Source organism: Podarcis erhardii (genome assembly GCF_964252035.2).
Source record: "Podarcis erhardii genome assembly, chromosome: 3".
NCBI classification, from domain to species: Eukaryota; Metazoa; Chordata; class Lepidosauria; order Squamata; family Lacertidae; genus Podarcis; species Podarcis erhardii.
Window position 1 is genome coordinate 70,652,274 of NC_138507.1, and position 20,104 is coordinate 70,672,377.

Consider the following 20,104-nt stretch of genomic DNA (forward strand, 5'->3'; position numbering starts at 1 on the left):
TTCTTTGTTCATTGCATTTATCTCTCAACCGTTTTCTCCAAGGAGCTCAAGGTGGCCTTCTCTCCCTCCTCATTTAATCCCCACAGCAACCCTGTGTGGTAGGTTAGGCCAAAGATCATCCACAGTCACTCTGCTTCATGGCGGAGGGGGGACCTAAACCCTGATCTCCCAGGTCTTAGTCCAACACAAAGTGGTAGAAATCTAGAAGCATCATGGGGTGCATTTCAGCGAAGCAGCTTCTCCTTCTCTTTCCTCCTTCCTCCACACAATAAAATTACAAGCTCTGTTGCTTGTCTTGTTGTGGATCTACTCCATACACCACACCTTGTGTGTGCGAGTCTGTGTGTATGCAAAATATGCCTTTTGAACTTCGTAGGGGGCTATAAATTGGAGCCAACCCAAGGGAGTTTCTCTTCCCCTTTCTGGGCACACTTTTTTTTCTTTTGTATTAGGTGACAAGTCCCAGACTCACTGCTCAAAGTAACTGCCAGTATGAGATTGAATGGGTTACAGAGTCTGCCTGTCACAGAGACTACCTAGAGAGTAACAACTGTGTCCTAACCAGCAAGCAGCATGGTATCTATGTGAATTTGACACCCCTCAAACAAAATCCAGGTAAGCACCCTCTTTTTTTTCTAAGGGTGAAGCAGTGGCATCAATATAAACCAAGTTAGTAGCTATGGTAGAGGAAGAAGCATTGGTGCTAGTGTGTGGTATAGTCCTGTACAGGGCTGCACCATTTCTAAACTGGTCTGTGTTGAAAGTGTTCCTTATTGTAGGGCTGTGCATAGCCTCCCCAACCCAGGGACCACATGCTCTGCTCCCATGGCCCCTTCTTGCTCCTTCCATAGTTCCAGCATCAACAGCTTTCTACAGCCCAGGTGTACTGGTAGTAGTAGGCCCAGGGAGTTGCTGTGGCAATAGATCCTTGGGAACAGGCTGTAATGAGGCCAGGGGAGAGAGATGGAATTCTGCAGGGCACCTTTGGAAAGTAGTGCCCACCAACCTATGGGGTGCTGTTTTGCAAGCTGCTTTCCTGACGGGAAGAGCCTTGCAAAGGAGCACCTGCATCCCAGAGGATTGAGAATGGGCTGGGGAATCAGCAGCCTTCCCACCCCCTTCTCCACCCCTGGTTACGCTGGGTGGCCTGGGACTGTTTCAGCTTGACTTCACTTGTCCCAAGGCCAGATTCCCCTGAATCAGCCCGATGTGGCTGAATCCAGGACACAGCTGTAGTTTGTATAAATAGTTTGCTGCATGGGAAAAGTTAAACGTGGCTTGCCAAATTTTCTGGGAGCAACGACACATTTGGAAATCAAGCCAACATTTTGGTCACCCCACAAATACCCTTTTCCACAGAAGAAAATTGCTCACGCTTACCCCCTGCCCCTGGCTGCCCGCAGCAAAACTCAGACCTAAAAAAATCAACCCTCCCCCAAAATTTACAACTACCACAACAAAAACAAATAAGAATAAAAGTGGTTAAAAATAAATTTGAAGAGTCAGGGCCTTGGTGGGCACCAAGAGTAGGTTTCGGACCCCGGAGCTAAACTGTTGAGGAGAAAACTAGGTTGTAAGTCCCTAATACCCAGCTTCTTAGCTCATGGTGTCTGGAGACTGTTTCTTCCCCCTCCACCCAGAGGTGATGCAGTCTTGTGTGGACTGTACCAACATGCCCGCATTAAGATTGCAAAACCTCAGAATTGGATACTGCTCACCAGATGTTGAAACCATGATTAGTGAGCTGTTGGCAGAGCCTCTGTCTAAATCTAACGGGGAGGAAGAAGAGAGCTGTAGATTGTGTTGGCATCTGTAGTTGCAATCCTTAACTTGCAAAAACCAAATGTGTGGTTTGTGTCACATTGTGGTTGAAAGTTTTTTGGCGTTTTCGCATGGGTTTCTGAAGCAGCCAATGGAAAGAGCTGAACAGCGTGCAGCTGTGAGTTTGTGGGGCATGAGATGACAACACAAGCAGCTCGCTAACAGGGCTGTAAACTGATTACATAAGTTCTGTGGCTGTAAATGTGTGTTTCTGTCTGTACAGTCACCTAAATACTTTTACCAAACATGTGCTTCAATCATCACGACCCTCCTTTCTTTAGCGTATGTCACACCTTACGTTGCTAAAGACAGAGAAGAGTATTCCTATTATCTGAATGTATGTGGCAAAGCAGCTGGAGGTTACTGCAGTGATGCCAATGCTTCGGCGTGCCAGGTCAAACATGCAGCTGTTCCTCAGCAGAAAGTGGCAGGAAGGTTTACCCACCAAACTCTCAGGTGAGTGCTTAATTAGAAAACAGTCTTTGAGGGTTAGTATTTGTTAGGAACTAAAGTTCCTGCATGCACTGTTGGTTCCTGGCAATTCTAGATTCATAGAGTTGGAAGAGACCCTGAGGATCATCTAGTTCAACCCTCTGCCATACAGGAATATGCACCTGTACAGGGATTGAACCCGCAACCTTGGTGTTATCGCCACTACGCTCTAACCACCTAACTAAAGTGTGTTGTGGAGGACAATCCTGTTGGACTCAGGTCTAGTTTCTGCTTTTAGTTTTGGAAGAGAAGACCTTAACAAGACAAAGATCTTTTAGGCAGACGTAGAGCTAAAATGGATAACATTCCAGATTAGAAATCTGTTTGCCTCTTTTGAGTTGTGATACCCATCTAATGAACCTTTTTCTGGTTTCCATTGAGTATGGGCCACTGGTGAGCTCTTTTTCTTCCTTAAATTAGATGAGCTATATTTGAACATTCACCCTTTTGGCTTTTGAAATCAGGTATGCTGATGGAGACCTCATTCTGACATACCCAGGAGGAGATCCTTGCAGCTCTGGATTTGAGCGAATGACTGTCATAAACTTTGAATGCAATCAAACGGCAGGTAATGAACATGCTGGTTATCTATGGATCGCTTTGAGCAATATTCTGTGTCCTCCAAGAATACTTGCAGCTGCCCCACCACAGCCCTCTACCACTTGAATGCTAACAGCTCCTTTTGTTCTGGAGTCTAAAAGTTATACAAGCATTTAAGAAATGTTGGTAGGGAAGAGGATTTCTAATTAATGGAGGATTGGTATATAACTGGCTATTTGTTATGAGAGCAATAGAACGTTCATGTTCAGAGGTAGCATGTTCCTCAGAGTTCAGATATTGGGAGCAAAGCAGCAGAAATTTTGCTTTTTTACTCTGCTTGTGAGGTTCTTAGGTGTACTGTTTTCAGTGGCTAACCTATGGGAAGCTTGCAAGTAGGACCAGAGTACAATATGCTCTCTCCACGCATGATTTCCCAGCATTTGGTATTCAGAAACATAGTGCCAAGAGAGGCTCTTTGAATTATCCAACACCATTCTTGCATTCTTACCTATCAGATATTATAATGCACAACCCTTAATTCTTCAGAGAATCTTAAAATTCCGTAGATGGTTCTGTACCCAGTAGATGTACACCCTTCGCTTGAGAAGTAAAACTTTTCAAGCTAGAATTACCGTATTTTTTGCTCTGTAAGACTCACTTTTTCCTTCCTAAAAAGTAAGGGGAAATGTGTGTGTGTCATATGGAGCGAATGCAGGCTGCGCAGCTATCACAGAAGCCAGAACAGCAAGAGGGATTGCTGCTTTCACTGCGCAGCGATCCCTCTTGCTGTTCGAGCTTCTGAGATTCAGAATATTTTTTTTCTTGTTTTCCTCTTCCAAAAACTAGGTGCGTCTTGTGGTCTGGTGCGTCCTATAGAGCGAAAAATACGGTACATGCTCCCACATTAACCTGCCCAGGATTAGAGTTCCACCTCTGGGTGCCCTCACTCTTTGTGGTGAGGCAGTTAGCCAACAGGTTAGCGACGCATCTCCCCACATCAACTAATCCAGCACTAAATTGGGTATCCCTGGGTTTTTAATAGTTTCTCGACTGGTTTTCAGCTGCTCTGGGTAAACTGCCAGTGCTGTTGTTTTAATCATAAGTTATAAGGCACTCTGAGAATATTTTAATGGAAGGTGGGATATAAATGCTTTAATTTGTGTAATTTATATTTTCCTTATCCTAATTTTCCTATTTTTTAATGAACTTCTCAAAGACAATGATGGCAAAGGAAGCCCAGTGTTTACAGGAGAAACAGACTGCTCATACTTCTTCACCTGGGAGACCAAATACGCATGTGTAGCAAAAGAAGATCTTCCTTGTATGGTTACAGACAAAAGGAAAAGCTATGACTTGACACGATTGATTCGTCATTCTGGTATGGCAATTAAAAAAAAAAAATTAAGATATGCGCTACATTTTAAAACTTTTGTTCATTTTGCCTTATCTCAGATGTCCAATAATGTTTTAAACCTGAAAACAGTAATTATAGGGCTGTTTTAAGTGCTATCTTAAATGGCTTATACTCCTTCCAGGTGGTGACTGTGGGTGGTGAGAATTCTCTTTTTTCTCCTCCATTCCTGAACCAGCCCACCCCAGTTTGCTTAGCAACATCCCCCAACTCCCCAGAACAGATTTGGGGTACATGTATTGCTGGGGAGAGGGAGGGGAAGTCCCTCTGTGTGAATGGAAGTCTATACCACTGGCAGGTTAATACTGTAGGATGTTAGCCTGTTCAGTCACAGATTGGAGGCTGGTGACTTTCCAAATCAAAAGGAGTTTAGAGTTGGAGTTTAGAATTGTGGTATATCAGCAGAAAATGGCTTTGTATGTTCTGGCTGTTGGAACGCAGTGATTGTGTTGGAATTCTTAAGCTATCGGGCAACTAGCAGAGATCCTGCAGCTAGAGCACTTATATAATATGCTCCTTGGCAGATTTGTCCTGCCATGAGGTAAACTAACCATATTTTGGGATTGTTGCAATTTTTTTACTAAACTTCAAGAATCAGTGTGCATTACAGTAGTAAAAGTCTGGGGTTATATCAGTTCCTAGGTTTCTCTCTGGAATTTTTCACTACAACTCCATTTAAACACACTCTTGGCCAGTGATATTGCCTGTCTTTGCAGGCACCCAAATGGGCTCAGAAGCACTGCAAACCCCCTAACCAGCTTACAAGGAACACTAATGCTTCTCGGACCTTTTTTTCCTGGGTGACTTTCATCCCCTCAGTTATAAGCACATGATTTTTACTTGCGCTCTAATGGTTTTACAATACCCTGTGTATAATTTTTGTAGCATTTTACATAAAGCCCAGTTTCAGTAGCTCTATAAATTGTATTATTTCCACTGGTGGTGTTGTGGCGTTTATAGCATTCGTTAGTTGCTTTATACAAAGAGATAAAATCAATTTAAAGCCAAATATAAAATGGGTTACTATTCAAAATTCCTAAAATGCTCATCCAGCAATGCAATGAGGAGGACAAGTCCTACCCCACCCCACTAAAAGATGAGCCATCATACTAGAGGCTAAATTAACCACCAAAAGACTGACAAAATAAAAATGACTTAGCTTGGCCCCCAGAAACTGTCAAGTTGCCTGGTGTGCTTCCCTAGGGAAAGTCTTCCACAAACAGAATATATGTTGTACACCATCAGTCAGCATTCCTGATACCAGGTCAAAAGGTCTGTCAGATTTTCACTGTCACTCTTGCTTGGACTCCTTTTCCAGTTGTCCTTTCACCTAGCATTAGCAAGTTACTGCAAAAACTAAATCTTCTTGATGGGTTTTAACATGAGTATAAGTCATACATGATATAAATCTCTTTAATCTACTATGTTCAAAGAACTAACTGCAAGAAAAGACTAACAAAGACTAACCCATAATTGTTCAAAACGTAAGTGTAATGGGGCCTAAACTTGATATTAGGTTTTTTAGTTTGTGACTTGCAAGTCCACCGGACTTAAAAAACACACCCCAAAAACTGCCCCATTGCAAGCATGGAGAAAGAAGAAATTTTCAACAGGGCTGTAGTGTGTGTGTGTGTGTGTATGTGTGTGTGTGTGTGTGTTGTGGAGTGGGAGGGGCTTAACCGTTTCCTTCCTAGTCAAAGTTCTGATAAAAATTAGAATGCAGCAGCTGGCCTTTAGGAAAAAAGACCTGCATTGGTGCCAATGGCAACTTTCCCTTAAGGCTAATCACTGTTTGTGTGTGTGGAGAGAGATTTTAATTGGGATTGCATTCTGGGAACCCTTCCTCCCTGCATGCTTCAGGCCCCTAATTAAAATGCAGGAGGCTGTGCTTGCTACGAAGTAAACAAATTAAAAACCCAATGTACCGTTTTTTTCGCTCTATAACACGCACCTGACCATAACACGCACATCGTTTTTAGAGGAGGAAAACAAGGGAAAAAACATTCTGAATGAAACAGTGGATGTATCATTTTTGGGCTTCATGCTGTGGCCACAGACATGTGATCTGATGGTGAATTTGGGGTGACCCAATGCCAAAATCCTGAGAATTCCTGTGGATCCATGCTTTGTAACCACGTTTTTGCACCATTGCAGCCCCAGGCAACAGTGGGTGCGTGATTTTTTTGGTGCAGGCTGTAGCCATGGACATGCTATGTGATCTGATGGTGAATTTGGGGTGACCCAATGCAAAGATCCTGAGGATCCATGTGGATCCATGCTTTTTAACCACATTTTTGCACCATTGCAGCCCCAGGCAACAGTGGGTGCGTGATTTTGGGGGGGGGGGGCAGGCTGTAGCCATGGACATGCTATGTGATCTGATGGTGAATTTGGGGTGACCCAATGCAAAGATCCTGAGGATCCATGTGGTATGCTTTGTAACCACATTTTAAGTGGGGAGCGAAGGAAAAACAAAGAAGGGACATGAGAGGGGTGTGCAGAGAAGCAGCTGGCTAAGAATGCAGGAGAGGGATTTAACGGGTTGGAGGAAAGAAAGGCAAAAGTTTTCCCCCACCCAAGCCAGCCATCTCTCTCTCTCTCTCTCTCTCTCTCTCTCTCTCTCTCTCTCTCTCTCTCCCCCTCCCTCCCTCCCTCCCTCTCTCTCCCTCCCCCCCTCTCTCTCCCTCCCTTCCCCCCTCTCTCTCCCTCTCCCCCAGCAGCACCGGAGCTTGCCTGGAGGGGAGGGGCTTTCCCTGCTCTTTGTTCCTTTTCAGCAAACACAGCAACGAAACAGAGAAGGGTGGGCAGTAAGACCCTGAGGCAGAATGCAGGAAAGCAGCCGCTTCCTCTTCCCTTTTCCTTGAAGCGTCGCGATTTGATTTTTGCCTGGTTTTTCGGCTCCAGGGACCACACATTCGCTCTATAACACGCACAGACATTTCCCCTTCCTTTTTAGGAGAAAAAAATCTGCGTGTTATAGAGGGAAAAATACGGTAATTTCTAACTCTATATATTAGAAGCAATATGTGGTTTGACCTGCAGTTGAGCTTCTACATGGCCATTCATTTGTTGGACAGGGGATGGGGAACGATCTGTAATTTTAACACTACAGATAATATGGCTTTTAGAGGAATGTTAATCTAAAATGCAATTTCTTAATTTTAGAGTTAGAGCAGAATTGGGAAGCTGTAGATGGTAACCCTGTGGAAACAGAAAAGAAACGTTTTTTCATAAATGTCTGTCACCAAGTACTTCAGAAAGGAGGGGCAGTGAACTGTTCAGAAGAGGCATCTGTTTGCTCAGTTGGTGAGTAACCTCCTCGTATGAGTTCCCCACGTTAAAAGAACCACATTCAACAGTTGAATACAATGGTGTATGTGCTATTTATAAAATAATAATTCCTTAAAAGGACATACATTGGATTGCTCACTAAAACAAGTATCTGTATTTCTTGTTTGGTGTGTGGCTCTTTTTAGGTGAAGACAATACCACAAAAAACCTAGGGACATTTATGTCTGCTCCCACAAAAGTTGGAGAGAATATCCAGCTTTACTATTCGGGTGGCGATGAGTGTCGACCAAAAAAGACAATTGAAACAAAGATACTTCTCATATGCAAGCCAGGTGAGTACTCTGGCTTTTATTAAAGCCAAGGTCTGGTGATTCAGTCTCAAGCTGCAAACCCTCATGAAGGCAGTGGTGGTAAAGTCCATAAGTCAGGGACAGGCTACATTTTTCAGCCTGAGGGTCACATTTCTTGTTGGGCAACATTTGGAGGCAGTGTGCCAGTGGTGAATGGGGCCAGAGGCAAAAGTGGTCAAAACGATAAATGTAAAATTTACCTTTGTATGGTAGGCTAGTTTCTACACACACACTCACCACACTCTCGCTTCCTGTTCAGGCACACATTCCAGCAGGGCAAAAACACTAAAGGGATGTTGGGCTGGGGAGTGGTTAGGGGGAAGAGTCTCAAGGGGCAGGAGGAGGACCTGGAGGGGTACATTTAGCCTTCTGGCCTGAGGCTCCCTGTGCCTGCTATACATGCAGATCTCCCATGGCACCTGCACCTTTTTTTAAATTGGGGAGGGGGTGTAAGGACATGCAAAAATGACTCCTCTGAGGTAATGCACTTGGCTTGCTTCAGTAACTAATCTGTGTATCTGATCAAGTACTGGTCTCTTAAAAAATGAAGTGTGTATTTGGTGGTTCAGTTTAATAACTATCTGTATCTTCCCAGGTGACCTGGAAAGTGCTCCTGTTTTGATTAGTTCTGGGTACGACGGGTGCCTGTATGAGTTCGAATGGCACACTGCTGCTGCCTGTGTCCTGTCTCAAACAAAAGGTGACCACTGCAGAGTCTCTGACTCTCAAGCAGGTGAGTAACCTATTGAAAATGGTAAAGCAGCAACTGGGGCATGGGATTTCGGTCTGTGTCACAATTTCCAGCTTCTAGTTCAACTCCCTCTTTTCATCTAGCATCACTTGTCTCAAAGTAGCAGGAATAGAGCTGTTTCCATCTCTTAAAAAAACAAAACAAATCTGAATCCTACAACTTCAGAATTCATTGCCTGTCGTGCTCTGCCAGAGGCCTTCTGGAAAGACTTTAATACTGACTTTTCTCTACTGGCTTTTGCCAGAAGTTTTGGTGTGGTTTTTTTTCCCCATACAAAAAACTTAGTCTGTTTTTGTTGCTGGCCTAGATTTATGTTTTGCGATGGGCTGCCTCTATTGCTGGTCTCCCAGAATCCTATTCATGAGTATATTTTTGTTCTGTTTCTGTGTTTTTATTGTAAGCTGCCTTGAAAGAGTTAAGTCCAATGTAGCATATAGTTTAAGTAAAACAATCAAATGCTGTTGTATCCTATGCATTAAACATAATTTATCCTTTTAAAAAGAGTACATTTTGTTTCCTAGACGCGGCAGCTAAAAAAGCCAATGCAATTCTGGGCTGCATCAATAGGAGTATAGCATCTAGATCAAGGGAAGTAATAGTGCCACTGTATTCTGCTCTGGTCAGACCTCACCTGGAGTACTGTGTCCAGTTCTGGGCACCACAGTTCAAGAAGGTTACTGACAAACTGGAACGTGTCCAGAGGAGGGCAACCAAAATGGTCAAAGGCCTGGAAACGATGCCTTATGAGGAACGGCTAAGGGAGCTGGGCATGTTTAGCCTGGAGAAGAGGAGGTTAAGGGGTGATATGATAGCCATGTTCAAATATATAAAAGGATGTCACATAGAGGAGGGAGAAACGTTGTTTTCTGCTGATCCAGAGAAGCGGACACGGAGCAATGGTTCCAAACTACAAGAAAAAAGATTCCACCTAAACATTAGGAAGAACTTCCTGACAGTAAGAGCTGTTCGACAGTGGAATTTGCTGCCAAGGAGTGTGGTGGAGTCTCCTTCTTTGGAGGTCTTTAAGCAGAGGCTTGACAACCATATGTCAGGAGTGCTCTGATGGTGTTTCCTGCTTGGCAGGGGGTTGGACTCGATGGCCCTTGGGGTCTCTTCCAACTCTATGATTCTATGATTCTATGATTCTAAGTTGCTGGTGCATATCCAGTGACAGAATCTTGAAAATGCAACATTACATTGGTATTTTCTTTAATCCAATTACACTAGTGCAATGAAAATTGAAAACCTGGTGTTTTGTGTCCTTAAGCATGCATACTGCCACAAGTGTAGTGGGGTGGGGGGGTGTATACTTCGTGAAACTTGAGTGTTAGAATCATTTATGGGCAACTGTTTTAAGGTAGCACATGGAGTCTATTAAATCATGTTTGCCCATCTTACCTCCCAGTCTTTAAAACTTTTGTGCTGAACAAATGATTTTCATTCATTTCTGCTTAGGGTTCTCTTTTGACTTATCACCTTTGATGCATCACACTTACACAGCAAACACAAGTGACTATACTTTCTACATCAGTATTTGTGGCAGCATGTCAAACCAGTTGTGTGCGTCACAGTCTGCGGCATGTCAAGTGAAGAAAAAGTAAGTGTTGTTTATGCCTTCTCCTGCTCTGTGTGTGTACTGAGGAACACAGGTGGCGCTGTGGTCTAAACCACTGAGCCTCTTGGGTTTGCTGATCAGAAGGTCAGCAGTCTGAATCCTGCGACAGGGTGAGTTCCCATTGCTTTGTCCCAGCTCCTGCCAACCTAGCAGTTTGAAAGCACACCAGTGCAAGTAGATAAATAGGTACCACTGCGGCTGGAAGATAAACGATGTTTCCATGTACTCTGGTGTTCCTTTGCACCAGAAGCAGTTTAGTCATGCTGGCCACAGGACCCGGAAAGCTGTCTGTGGACAAACGCCGGCTCCCTTGGCCTGAAAGCGAGATGAGTGCCGCACCCCATAGTCGCCTTTGACTGGACTTAACCATCCAGGGGTCCTTTACCTTTACTGAGGAACCCATGCAATAGTGACTAAATTACTGGAACCTTAGGGTGAAGGACCAGTAATTAATAATAATAATTAATAGTAGTAGTAATTAAGTTCCACACTTTGTTGAACACAGTGAGAGTAACTTCTGAGTACTTATGCCCAAGATTGCACTGTGTTGCTGCACTCCCTCGCTGTTATTGAGTTAGTCCCATTAAATTCAATGGAACTTACTTTTGAAAAAATGCTCTTAGGAGCCTTCTGACTGCTAAGATTCTGCTAGCTTGATGTGGCCTTAAACAGAGTCACATAAGAGGAAGACTGTTGAAAGGAAAGGAAAATATGGAAGTCATCTGGGGTCCAAATGACTTATTTGAGGGCTTGTGGCAATGGGAGGTTTGACTTCTTAATTGGTTTAGCCCCACTCCTGACCTGTCAAAACTGCTTTTTAGCTCACCTGTGTTTCAAAATTCTTGTGCCTTGAAGCTTTGGATGGGGATGCTTCTGTTCAAGGAATGCAAGTATAAAAGCTTTATTGGGCACACAGATTTACTTGATTCGCATTCTGGAACCCGGGTTATCATATTTTAAGTTTGATCAACTGGAGTATAGCTATAGATAATAGTTTACCTTAGAACGTGCATAAGTTAGCACTTCCCTTCAAACGTATAATCTCAATGGTATGCACATCATCTAGGTACTATTTGTGTAGACGACAGCATGACTATCAGTTGTAAATAAGAAATCATGCCATAAGTTGTACCTGTGTCAACCAGAATGGATTTAGCCTGTTGTTGATTTTTGCTGGTGGGTTTTATGTTAGGTGGGAAATGGTTCCAAGAACTCAGTCCCATGAACTGCTGTTGCATAGCCAATTGGAGTCTCCAGTACCAACATGAAGAATGTAGGCAATGGTCCAGTATGCAAACAATAAATTGGCTTTGAGTAGAGAGCACTGATGGAAATAGCAGCAGGCATTCCTGCCTTCATACAGTGGGCAAAAGATGAGTCGTAAGGTTGGACTGTCAGACACTGCATGTATCCTTTAGGGCATTATATTAGCTTTTGCAATGCAAACTCATTGGTACTTGGGTACTTGCATCCCTAAAGGAAACCTATATGAAGTTCTGTTAATGTATATTTTTAGTGGCAAGGACACATGGAGTCTGGGGTTGCCCAGTTATGAGCTCTCCTATTATGATGGAATGATTCAGTTGAACTATCAAAATGGCACACCGTACAACAATGAGAAGCACATGCAACGGTCTACCCATATTACTTTCCTGTGTGATCGTGGTGCAGGCGCAGGTTCACCTGAATATCAAGTGAGTGCCAGTTGTGGATAATTCTTGTGCATCACATCCTTAGTTAAGTCCCCAATAGTTTAACATAATGAGAAGTTTAACCCTCCTAAGGGGAGAGGGAATGCCAGTTCAGAGGTATGTCACACACTGCTTTTTTAGATCTTCCTTTATGGGATGATTAGTAGCAGCAAGAGGCTTGCTTAATATCTACAGATAGTTCTTGGAGACTTCCATAATAGTTTTTAGCCTTAAGGGTACTTGCACAGCTCTGCATTAAAAGTTTTCCAGTAAAGCAGTCATTTTAGTGGTCTTGTGCAGAGGGTTTGCATCCCTGTAGTGAGAAGGAGCTCTATACACAGGGGCAGGTATGAAAAGTGTGTGTTAGAGAATGTTGCCAGCTGATGTTGTACATTTGGATATATCAACATAGATTTGAGTGGACTTTCTGACAGTAAAAGTTAAGCTTCCATGTGTGACAGCAGAATCATACCACTTTGAAATTAAAAATGGCAGTTTCAGCTTAAAAAAGAGCTCTATTGTCACTCACCTTTTGCAGTTTTAACTTCTTTGTTTTGTGTATATATGATTATGGTAATCTAGGCAGAAGACAACTTCACTTACAACTTCAGGTGGTATACCCAATATGCCTGCCCAGAAATACCCACAGAATGTGTTGTCACAGATCCTCAAACCATGAAGCAATATGATCTTTCACGGTAAGCAAAACAAAATTTGGTGAATGTAAAGTCTGGGTGGAAATGCTTAGCTGGCAAGTTCTTCCCGACCAAAGCACAAAACATACATTTCATAATTAAGATTGTCACAGATAAGATCAGCAATGCTCCTGCTGTGTTGCAAAATTTTCAAACAAATGGATCATAAAGAAGGAAAGAGGGTGTGGACATATTACTCACAAAGATTGTCCATTTGTAGTTATTGTTATAAAGTGATTGGTATTCCTGAATATGTGTGTGTGTGTGTGTGTGTGTGTGTGTGTGTGTGTGTGTGTGTGTATTTTTGCTTTCCTCATTTTGTGCTCTAAAACTGATCAGTATAATTCAGTTACTTTTTAGCATGCTCATTGCAATGAGATGAATGAATGAAGAAATCTGCGTCATTGATAATAACTTGCTAAAAAAAGTTAAAATACAAATTGATGTATCCAAACTCAATATTTTTGTTTTGCACATTTTTCAGTTTATCATTGTCTGCAGACAGGGATAATTGGCAGGCAGTGGACAATTCTGAGCAGGGTCCACGCAAAATATACTACATAAATGTCTGCCGACCTTTGAACCCCATCTCAGGCTGTGACAGGCGGGCATCTGTCTGTGAAATGACATACAGCAAGGTGAGCATTGTATCAGTGGAGTTCCTCTTCACTCTTTTATTTGGCCTGCCTTCTGCTCTTCCCTTTTGTATCTAATTTATTCCGGCAGGCAAATCTCCAAGTGTTTAATTAACTTGAGCGCCTCCTAAAGTTTAAAAGATTGACTTAGGATGCAGTCGAAGCCCCCATCTGCTGTGCTGGTGAGGGAGGATTGAACGGGGCAGAGGTCTCCCCTCACCCAGTCCAGGACAGCATGGGGCTCCTAGTTCTGACTGCATAAGTGCAGCTGGGTTGAATTGTAGCCTGTTGGCTTCCCACCAGCAGGAGCCTGCACATAGCCCATAAACAGGATTGAGCGGGGAGATCCTGAGCTTGCCCTACAGTCTTCACTTGACAGCATTGGATCTGAGTCAGGCCCAATTGCTGTTTCAGTTCCAGGTTTGGGGTAGAAAGGAGCAGGCTTTTGCTTCCGTCCAAATTCCACCCTAGCCAGCATGGGCTGTGGATATAATGGTGGCCATGCCGCACCCCCACTCCTGCCACTGCCTAGTTAAATTTTGGATTTCTCTTGTCAGTCCAGCAAGTGCTCTTCATAGCATGACTCCATATGTTCCTGAATTCATCATATAATTATTTTGCTTCAGAATGATTTTCTTTTTTCTAATTTCAGAGCGGTTCGCTTGAGGTTTCCATCAGTAATGTGGGGATTGCCCAACAAGAACCTGTGGTTGAAGGCCCTGGCAAAATCCTCCTAAATTATACCGGTGGCTCTCTGTGCATCACGGCGGAGGGTAAGAGTGAGCCTTTCACAAGCCTTGTCCATCTCGTCTGCTCCAAGGCCACTCTCGTAAGTTTCCAGCTAGCTTGCTTCTCCTCTCAGTGTGGTGTCATAATGTTATCTGATTAGACCACCAATATGTAAGAGCACAGAGCATTTGTGGATAAATACCCAAGTCTCCCTTGAATATCCTTTGTTATGAAATGCAGAATGATCTTACTAGTGCCCAATTGCTTAGCCGTTTCAAAATGGCGTAAAAGCTACTCATCTATGCTGGCAGTTGAAGCACGATTTTAAAGGCTGTCCAGTACAACTGATAAAGAGTTGGTTTCATTCCCCGCCCCGTCCCCGGGAAATTGCTAGCCTTGTGTTAGGCAGTGACTTGCTGATTACCACTTTTTTCTTGGTGTATGTTGGATGGCGGAAAGGATAAATTATTATTGGGAAAATTTCTAATGCTTTGCGATAAAATGATCACATTTGCTTTACAAGCAAAGAACCTGAAATCCTACCCTCCCAAATTACTGGACCAAAAATTTACAGCACACTTGGAATGTATCCCTATGGTGCTCTTGAAGCCAGGCTGCTTGTATGCATTCCTTGCCATAACTTTCTGACAACTTGTATTTTCAGAGTAGTAGCCCAAGATTCATTGAGATGAAAGAATGTGTTGCAGTTTTCCTGTGGGAAACAGAAGCTGCTTGTCCAATCACAACTGCAGCAGGGGATGCTCAGGTGAGTGGCAGAAAACACATGTGGACATTTGTGGGGGTTTTACCCATGTGCCATATGAATAGGTAAGCAGGCATCTTTACAACCCACTGCTGCTCATGTCTGCTTGAAGCAAAGATGCATGAGCACCCCAAAGCTTAATCTAAGAACTATTGCATTCTTGTAAGCCCCTGAGTCAAGCACTTGAAAAAGCTCAAAGGTCTTTGCGAGCACCGGCTCAGGTTCTTACAAAAAAGTACCCACCCCCCTTCACCTTGCCATTACCCCCAGCCCACCAGGGAGGAGGCCTTAAATGGGAAGGGCACAGCAGAGGCTGCTTGAGATCTACAATTATCAAATTTCTGATCTACTCAAAGCCTACTTGCAAAGTGTCTTAACGGGCTCTCCCTTCTGCAAACACCCTTCTATTTCCCACAGCATCCTTGGGAGAAATGCAGGATACTAGCTTCTAAGTGTCCCTAAAGAAATGCAGGTTTAATCGGAAGCAAAACTGTTAAATCCAGTTCTTAAGCATCGTTGGGTAGCTTTTATTTGAGCTCCCATGGTTGTAGTGAGAAGTGTGAGACATAGAAAGTACAGTTGTACCTTGGTTCTCAAACGCCCTTAACGCTGCAAATACAGAAGCAAGTGTTCTGGTTTGCGAAAGTTTTTTGGAAGTCGAACTTCCGACGCAGCTTCCACGGCTTCCAGTTGAGTGCAAGAAGCTCCTGCAGCCAACCGGAAGTTGTGCCTTGGTTTTTGAACATTTTCAGAAGTCAGAACAGACTTCCGGAATGGATTCCGTTCAAGAACCAAGGTACAACTGTACAATTAAATGGAAGGTTAGCTGGGTGTGACTTAACAGGGCACTGTTTCTGATGATAGAGCTGTAAAAGTAATTGGTATATGTGGGCACCATAATCCTCCTCGAAGTAAGATCTGATCTTTTGTTTGATACCCATTGGTCTATAAAACTTGAGATGAGCTTAAAATTGGTCTCTGAGGAGCTGTATCTAACCAGTACGGAAGATGGCCTTCTTGACTTGGAAATCAAGAGGGCTACAAGCATTTTGATGGTGCATATCTATCATATCTTATTCTCTCCTCTTGATAAATGGTTTTGTTTTTTACAGAGCTGCACTGTAAAAGATCCCAACAGTGACTTTGTGTTTAACCTGGAACCGTTGGCTTCAGAAAAAAAATACATAGCCATGGGAATTGGGAAGTCCTACATGGTAATGTTTCTTTTCCAAACACAATACTTCATGTCCTTTGAGTTCATGCCTTTTGTTTTTTGCTGCAAGTTAGTAATTCTATGGCATCTCAGATATTTTATTATATGTTGAATCTCTTAGCTAAACATTTGTGGACCAGCAGAGGAATGTGCAGTTAACAGTAGCCTGCCAGTTGCTGACTCAATTGGTGGATGTGAAACAGAAGATCTGAAACACATTCGTTTGGTGAAACTGAACAAAACTCTTCAGCTGTCTACAGAAGGAGAACTGTCTCTTAAATACACAGGTAAAGTTGTTACAAAGAGCCACTTGCTTCCACCCTCCTTGCAAGGTAGGGGCAGCTGAGAGAGGCCCTTCATGCAACACAAGCACAGGTAGAGCTGTGACTACTCCATTGGGTTTCCTAAATCAGGGCATGTAGATTTCCAAATGTATGATACCTTTAAGATGGTAGAGCTAGACCTGAGTCCTCTCACTTCAAGCAATAATTTAGGCAGAGCAGCTAGACATTGGGTGAGCCTGTGTTCAAATCAGCTCTATCATCAATGCCAGATTTCTCATCGAAGATAGTTTCTTAAAGGAATCAAGATAATGGAGTAAGATCAAAACCAAGGGTAGCAATTTTACAGCAAATCTTTGACACAGCATATGTGTTCGCTGTCCCACCAGCATCTTTGCAATTCACACAGGGAGATGGAAGGGGCCCACTGAGGCTGAGGGAATAGGCAACATTCCCTTGGGCAATGGTGACCAAGCCGTGTCCAGGCTTCTCGTTTTAGTCATGTGTTTGCAGGAGGGCTCTGACAAGGGCAAAGCAAGCACCCAGTCAAATAGGACCCTTGGGCTTACTAGATTGAATACACAGCCTAAAGGCAATGCTTGGCATCTTCTTTAGTCCAGGAAAATAGGTTTAGAAGGTGTTAAGTGGGGAGGTTCTCTCTTTGGTTCCTGTCAAGTGGGTTTATGACAGAGTGAAAACATCCCTTTGTGAATTCAAGCAAAGTGCAGCGACAGCATGCATCATTGACCTTCCCGTCATAGCTGGTGAATTTTCAGTAGACGCAAAATTCTAAAAAAGGCAGATAGTTGGAGCTCTGACCTTTTTTTGTCAAATAACTCATGTGGGTTTACTTTATACCTTTTGGTGTTTTTATTTCCACTCCTTAGGAATCAATGACACTTTCACTGTGACCTTTATCTGCAATCAATCCTCCTACCCCGGACAACTCAGATTTGTGCATGAAGAGATTAACTCTGCACGTAGAATTTATAATACTTTCTTTGAGTTTCACACGGCCTTAGCCTGCCCACCGTCTCCAGTTGATTGTCAAGTTACTGGTAAGTAAGTGAATGTAGGGAAATTCATTGGAAAGGTCACTCGGATCTGCTTCAGTGGTAGAGATGTCCTGCAGGTGGCATGTTTCCTTCCCCCTTCTCTTCAGCAGGTGCTGTGACTTGTTTCCAACATGCTTATAGTTTCCTTTCCCCTTAGGATGCACTTTGGGGTGGGTGGGAGACTGTTAAAGAACACAGAGCATAAAGAAATCTGTATTCCCCCTGCCACATACAGAAACCATATGTAGTATTTCCCCCACAAAAGCTGAGTTTACATTTCCCTGCCTTAAAACTGGGCTGCTTTGAAAAGCATTTGCCTTAGAACACCTGAAGTGTTTGACTACCATCAACTCACTGAAAGTTAAGGCATTCCACTCTAAACGAAATCCATTGGCTGTTCCAGCCAAAGGTTTTGTTTTTGTGCTTAATAGCATAGGGATTGTGACATTGAGTTGTCTCAATGGTTGCTTTGCCCTAGCACAGCAAACATAAAGAGGCAACCTCTATAAAAAATGTAGTGAAACTATTTTTCTGATACAAAATGGAGTACCTGACAGGTGCTTCCACAGGGGCCCTTTCCCCAAAGAGGCTTTCCGCCCTACTAAACCAACATCTCTCTTTAAAGAGTTGGGAGAAAAAATCTCTTCTCAGTAAGTGTTCTTGAAGAATGTTCATGGCAACACATGTTGAGCATTCAAGTTTTCAGTATGTTTTGGAGACGTTGAGTATTCTGTTCCTCCTCGCCTTTTTTTATCTGCCTTGTGTAGGCTGCCTTCTACCCTCCATTTTGGATTTTATTCTGGGAGAAGCTCTTCCACTCCCACAAGTCAAGGCATTCGGTTCTGGCCGGTCCCCTTCTCTGTGCCTCATTGTGATTTTAGCTGTTCAGCCTGTCTTTGCTTTATACTTCTTGGTTTTTACATGATCACACAGCATTTTGCTATTTTGGCTGCCTGGCTTGGATTACTGTAATCCTTTAAACTGGAGTCAACTGCATATTGTAGACTTAGCTTAATTAAGCATTTTGTGGTTTCTGGCATTACTATTTTTCAGATTCAGCTGGTAATGAGTATGACCTGAGTGACTTAAGCAGAGCAAGTGAGCCTTGGATTGCCCTGGATACATCAAAAGATGCAAAAGGAAGAACTTTCTTTTTAAGTGTTTGCAAGCGTCTTCCCCCCATATCAGGGTGCCCTGGTAAGCATTAGACTTGGTTTATGGGAATGGAGGGGCTATCAGTGCAACAGGCTATATCCCACCACCTCAGTTCCCCTTCTTCTTCTCTGACTTCCTCACTCCTGGCATTCTCTGTCTGCTTCACCTCTTTGCCCTGATACTTCTCAGCAGAGCTATCATAGCCCCTCTGAGTAGCTTTGGTGAATGCTTAGAGAAACTTGGCATTCAAATTATTCAGACATCCACGAGCCAACTCTAACTTTAACTTGCCGCTGAGAGAGGGTTGGTGAAATCCAGATGAACAGTTTCTGAGCCTTTTGATAGATGCAGAGATAGTCACTGCTACGTGTAGGGTGCTGTGGCATGTTATGGGGAGGCACTCTGGTGTGCAGGATGCATGCAGTTAATCTTATTTTCCTGCTCGGGTTTGATTAAACTTTGAATTTATATTTTGCTATGGAAGAACAGTTGGAACTGAGTTTTAGTTTCAGGAATCTTATGTGAAAATGCCAAGCTGGTGAGCTTTATGGCCAGGGCAAGCACCCTTAAGCTGTTAATAAAAAGGCAGAGAGAACTTTTATGGTAACTTCTTTTTACTAAAAAGAAATTGATTACAAAGTAATGGTTTTTAATAACTTAGAGGAAAAATACTCCAACATCAGTAATTCATTGACTTACACTGAGTTATATCCAAAGTTGACCTTCTTCGAGCAGGACCTGCTTCCATTCACAGAAGGGACTTTGATCCAGTAGAGACTCCCACTACAGAGATTGTGCCTGAAGTACAGGGTTCCTGAACTCTTTGAAACTGTTTTTCAGGGGTTTTAGGGGGAAAGAATCAGTTGAAGAGTCCCTTCTACTGATCTTCATGGGAGCATCCCACGGGTGGAGCTCCATTCACTGGATCCCGAAGTGCAATTGGTGGTCAGCCCAGGCACTGCTGGCTTCAGTACTCTTAAAGTGAAAACTGTTATGAATTACTTCTGACCTTCTTTTAAAAGAGATTAATGCAATTTTTTAGTGGAGTTTAAAAGCACATGTTTAAGTGTTCCTTTTGGCTGCAGGTGGTATAATTGGATCTTGTGTGAAATACGCGGACAAAGGTCAGAGTCTTGGCATGATTCACATGTGTCCTCAGGCTGCCGCTGATGGGTCCCTTAGTATTGTGTACTCAAGTGGGGACACGTGCAAAGTTAACAGGCAGTACTCAACGCGGATCATCTTCCAGTGTGATCAAAGTATGGTAAGTTTTTGGGTCTGTCTATTGATGCCGAAAGGTCTGGATGTAAAAAAAATTGACTTCCTTTAGCAACCTTGCAAGCCTATTGAAGGGCTTGCCTGCATAGCTGCAGCTCGCCCTTCCCATTGTGCCTGTGCAGCTCTGGAGCTGTGTTTGCATGCACTGCCAGGGTCCTTCCTCCACTTCCAGCCTAAAAGGACCAGTAGCCCTTCAAGTGAGTGAGTGAGTGAGTACCACACGCAGAGCTGCCACATAGCTGCATCCTTTGCTGCCCAGATGGTCATTTTGGAGTGATTACTGCTCATCCCAACAAACAAGGTGTGGCATAGGGACCCTTGTAACTTGCCACTAACAT

The 20,104-nt window shown here is 43.3% G+C and overlaps 2 protein-coding genes across 2 annotated transcripts in view; one reads left to right on the forward strand and one right to left on the reverse strand.

The window, feature by feature from the left end:
• LOC309338975 (proto-oncogene Mas-like) overlaps positions 1 to 20,104 on the reverse strand; it is a 66,614-nt gene that overhangs the window by 40,306 nt on the left and 6,204 nt on the right. The window lies entirely within an intron of this gene.
• The window catches only part of IGF2R (insulin like growth factor 2 receptor), a 65,086-nt gene that overhangs the window by 16,543 nt on the left and 28,439 nt on the right, over positions 1 to 20,104 (forward strand). The window contains exons 8-25 of the mRNA XM_081856530.1: positions 453 to 615; positions 2,103 to 2,277; positions 2,778 to 2,881; positions 4,070 to 4,231; positions 7,430 to 7,570; positions 7,741 to 7,887; positions 8,501 to 8,638; positions 10,112 to 10,253; positions 11,788 to 11,965; positions 12,545 to 12,660; positions 13,142 to 13,295; positions 13,945 to 14,121; positions 14,686 to 14,787; positions 15,897 to 15,998; positions 16,119 to 16,284; positions 17,166 to 17,336; positions 18,387 to 18,530; positions 19,574 to 19,752. Coding sequence (XP_081712656.1) covers positions 453 to 615; positions 2,103 to 2,277; positions 2,778 to 2,881; positions 4,070 to 4,231; positions 7,430 to 7,570; positions 7,741 to 7,887; positions 8,501 to 8,638; positions 10,112 to 10,253; positions 11,788 to 11,965; positions 12,545 to 12,660; positions 13,142 to 13,295; positions 13,945 to 14,121; positions 14,686 to 14,787; positions 15,897 to 15,998; positions 16,119 to 16,284; positions 17,166 to 17,336; positions 18,387 to 18,530; positions 19,574 to 19,752 — 2,661 coding nt within the window. The remainder of the gene's footprint in view (positions 1 to 452; positions 616 to 2,102; positions 2,278 to 2,777; positions 2,882 to 4,069; positions 4,232 to 7,429; positions 7,571 to 7,740; positions 7,888 to 8,500; positions 8,639 to 10,111; positions 10,254 to 11,787; positions 11,966 to 12,544; positions 12,661 to 13,141; positions 13,296 to 13,944; positions 14,122 to 14,685; positions 14,788 to 15,896; positions 15,999 to 16,118; positions 16,285 to 17,165; positions 17,337 to 18,386; positions 18,531 to 19,573; positions 19,753 to 20,104) is intronic.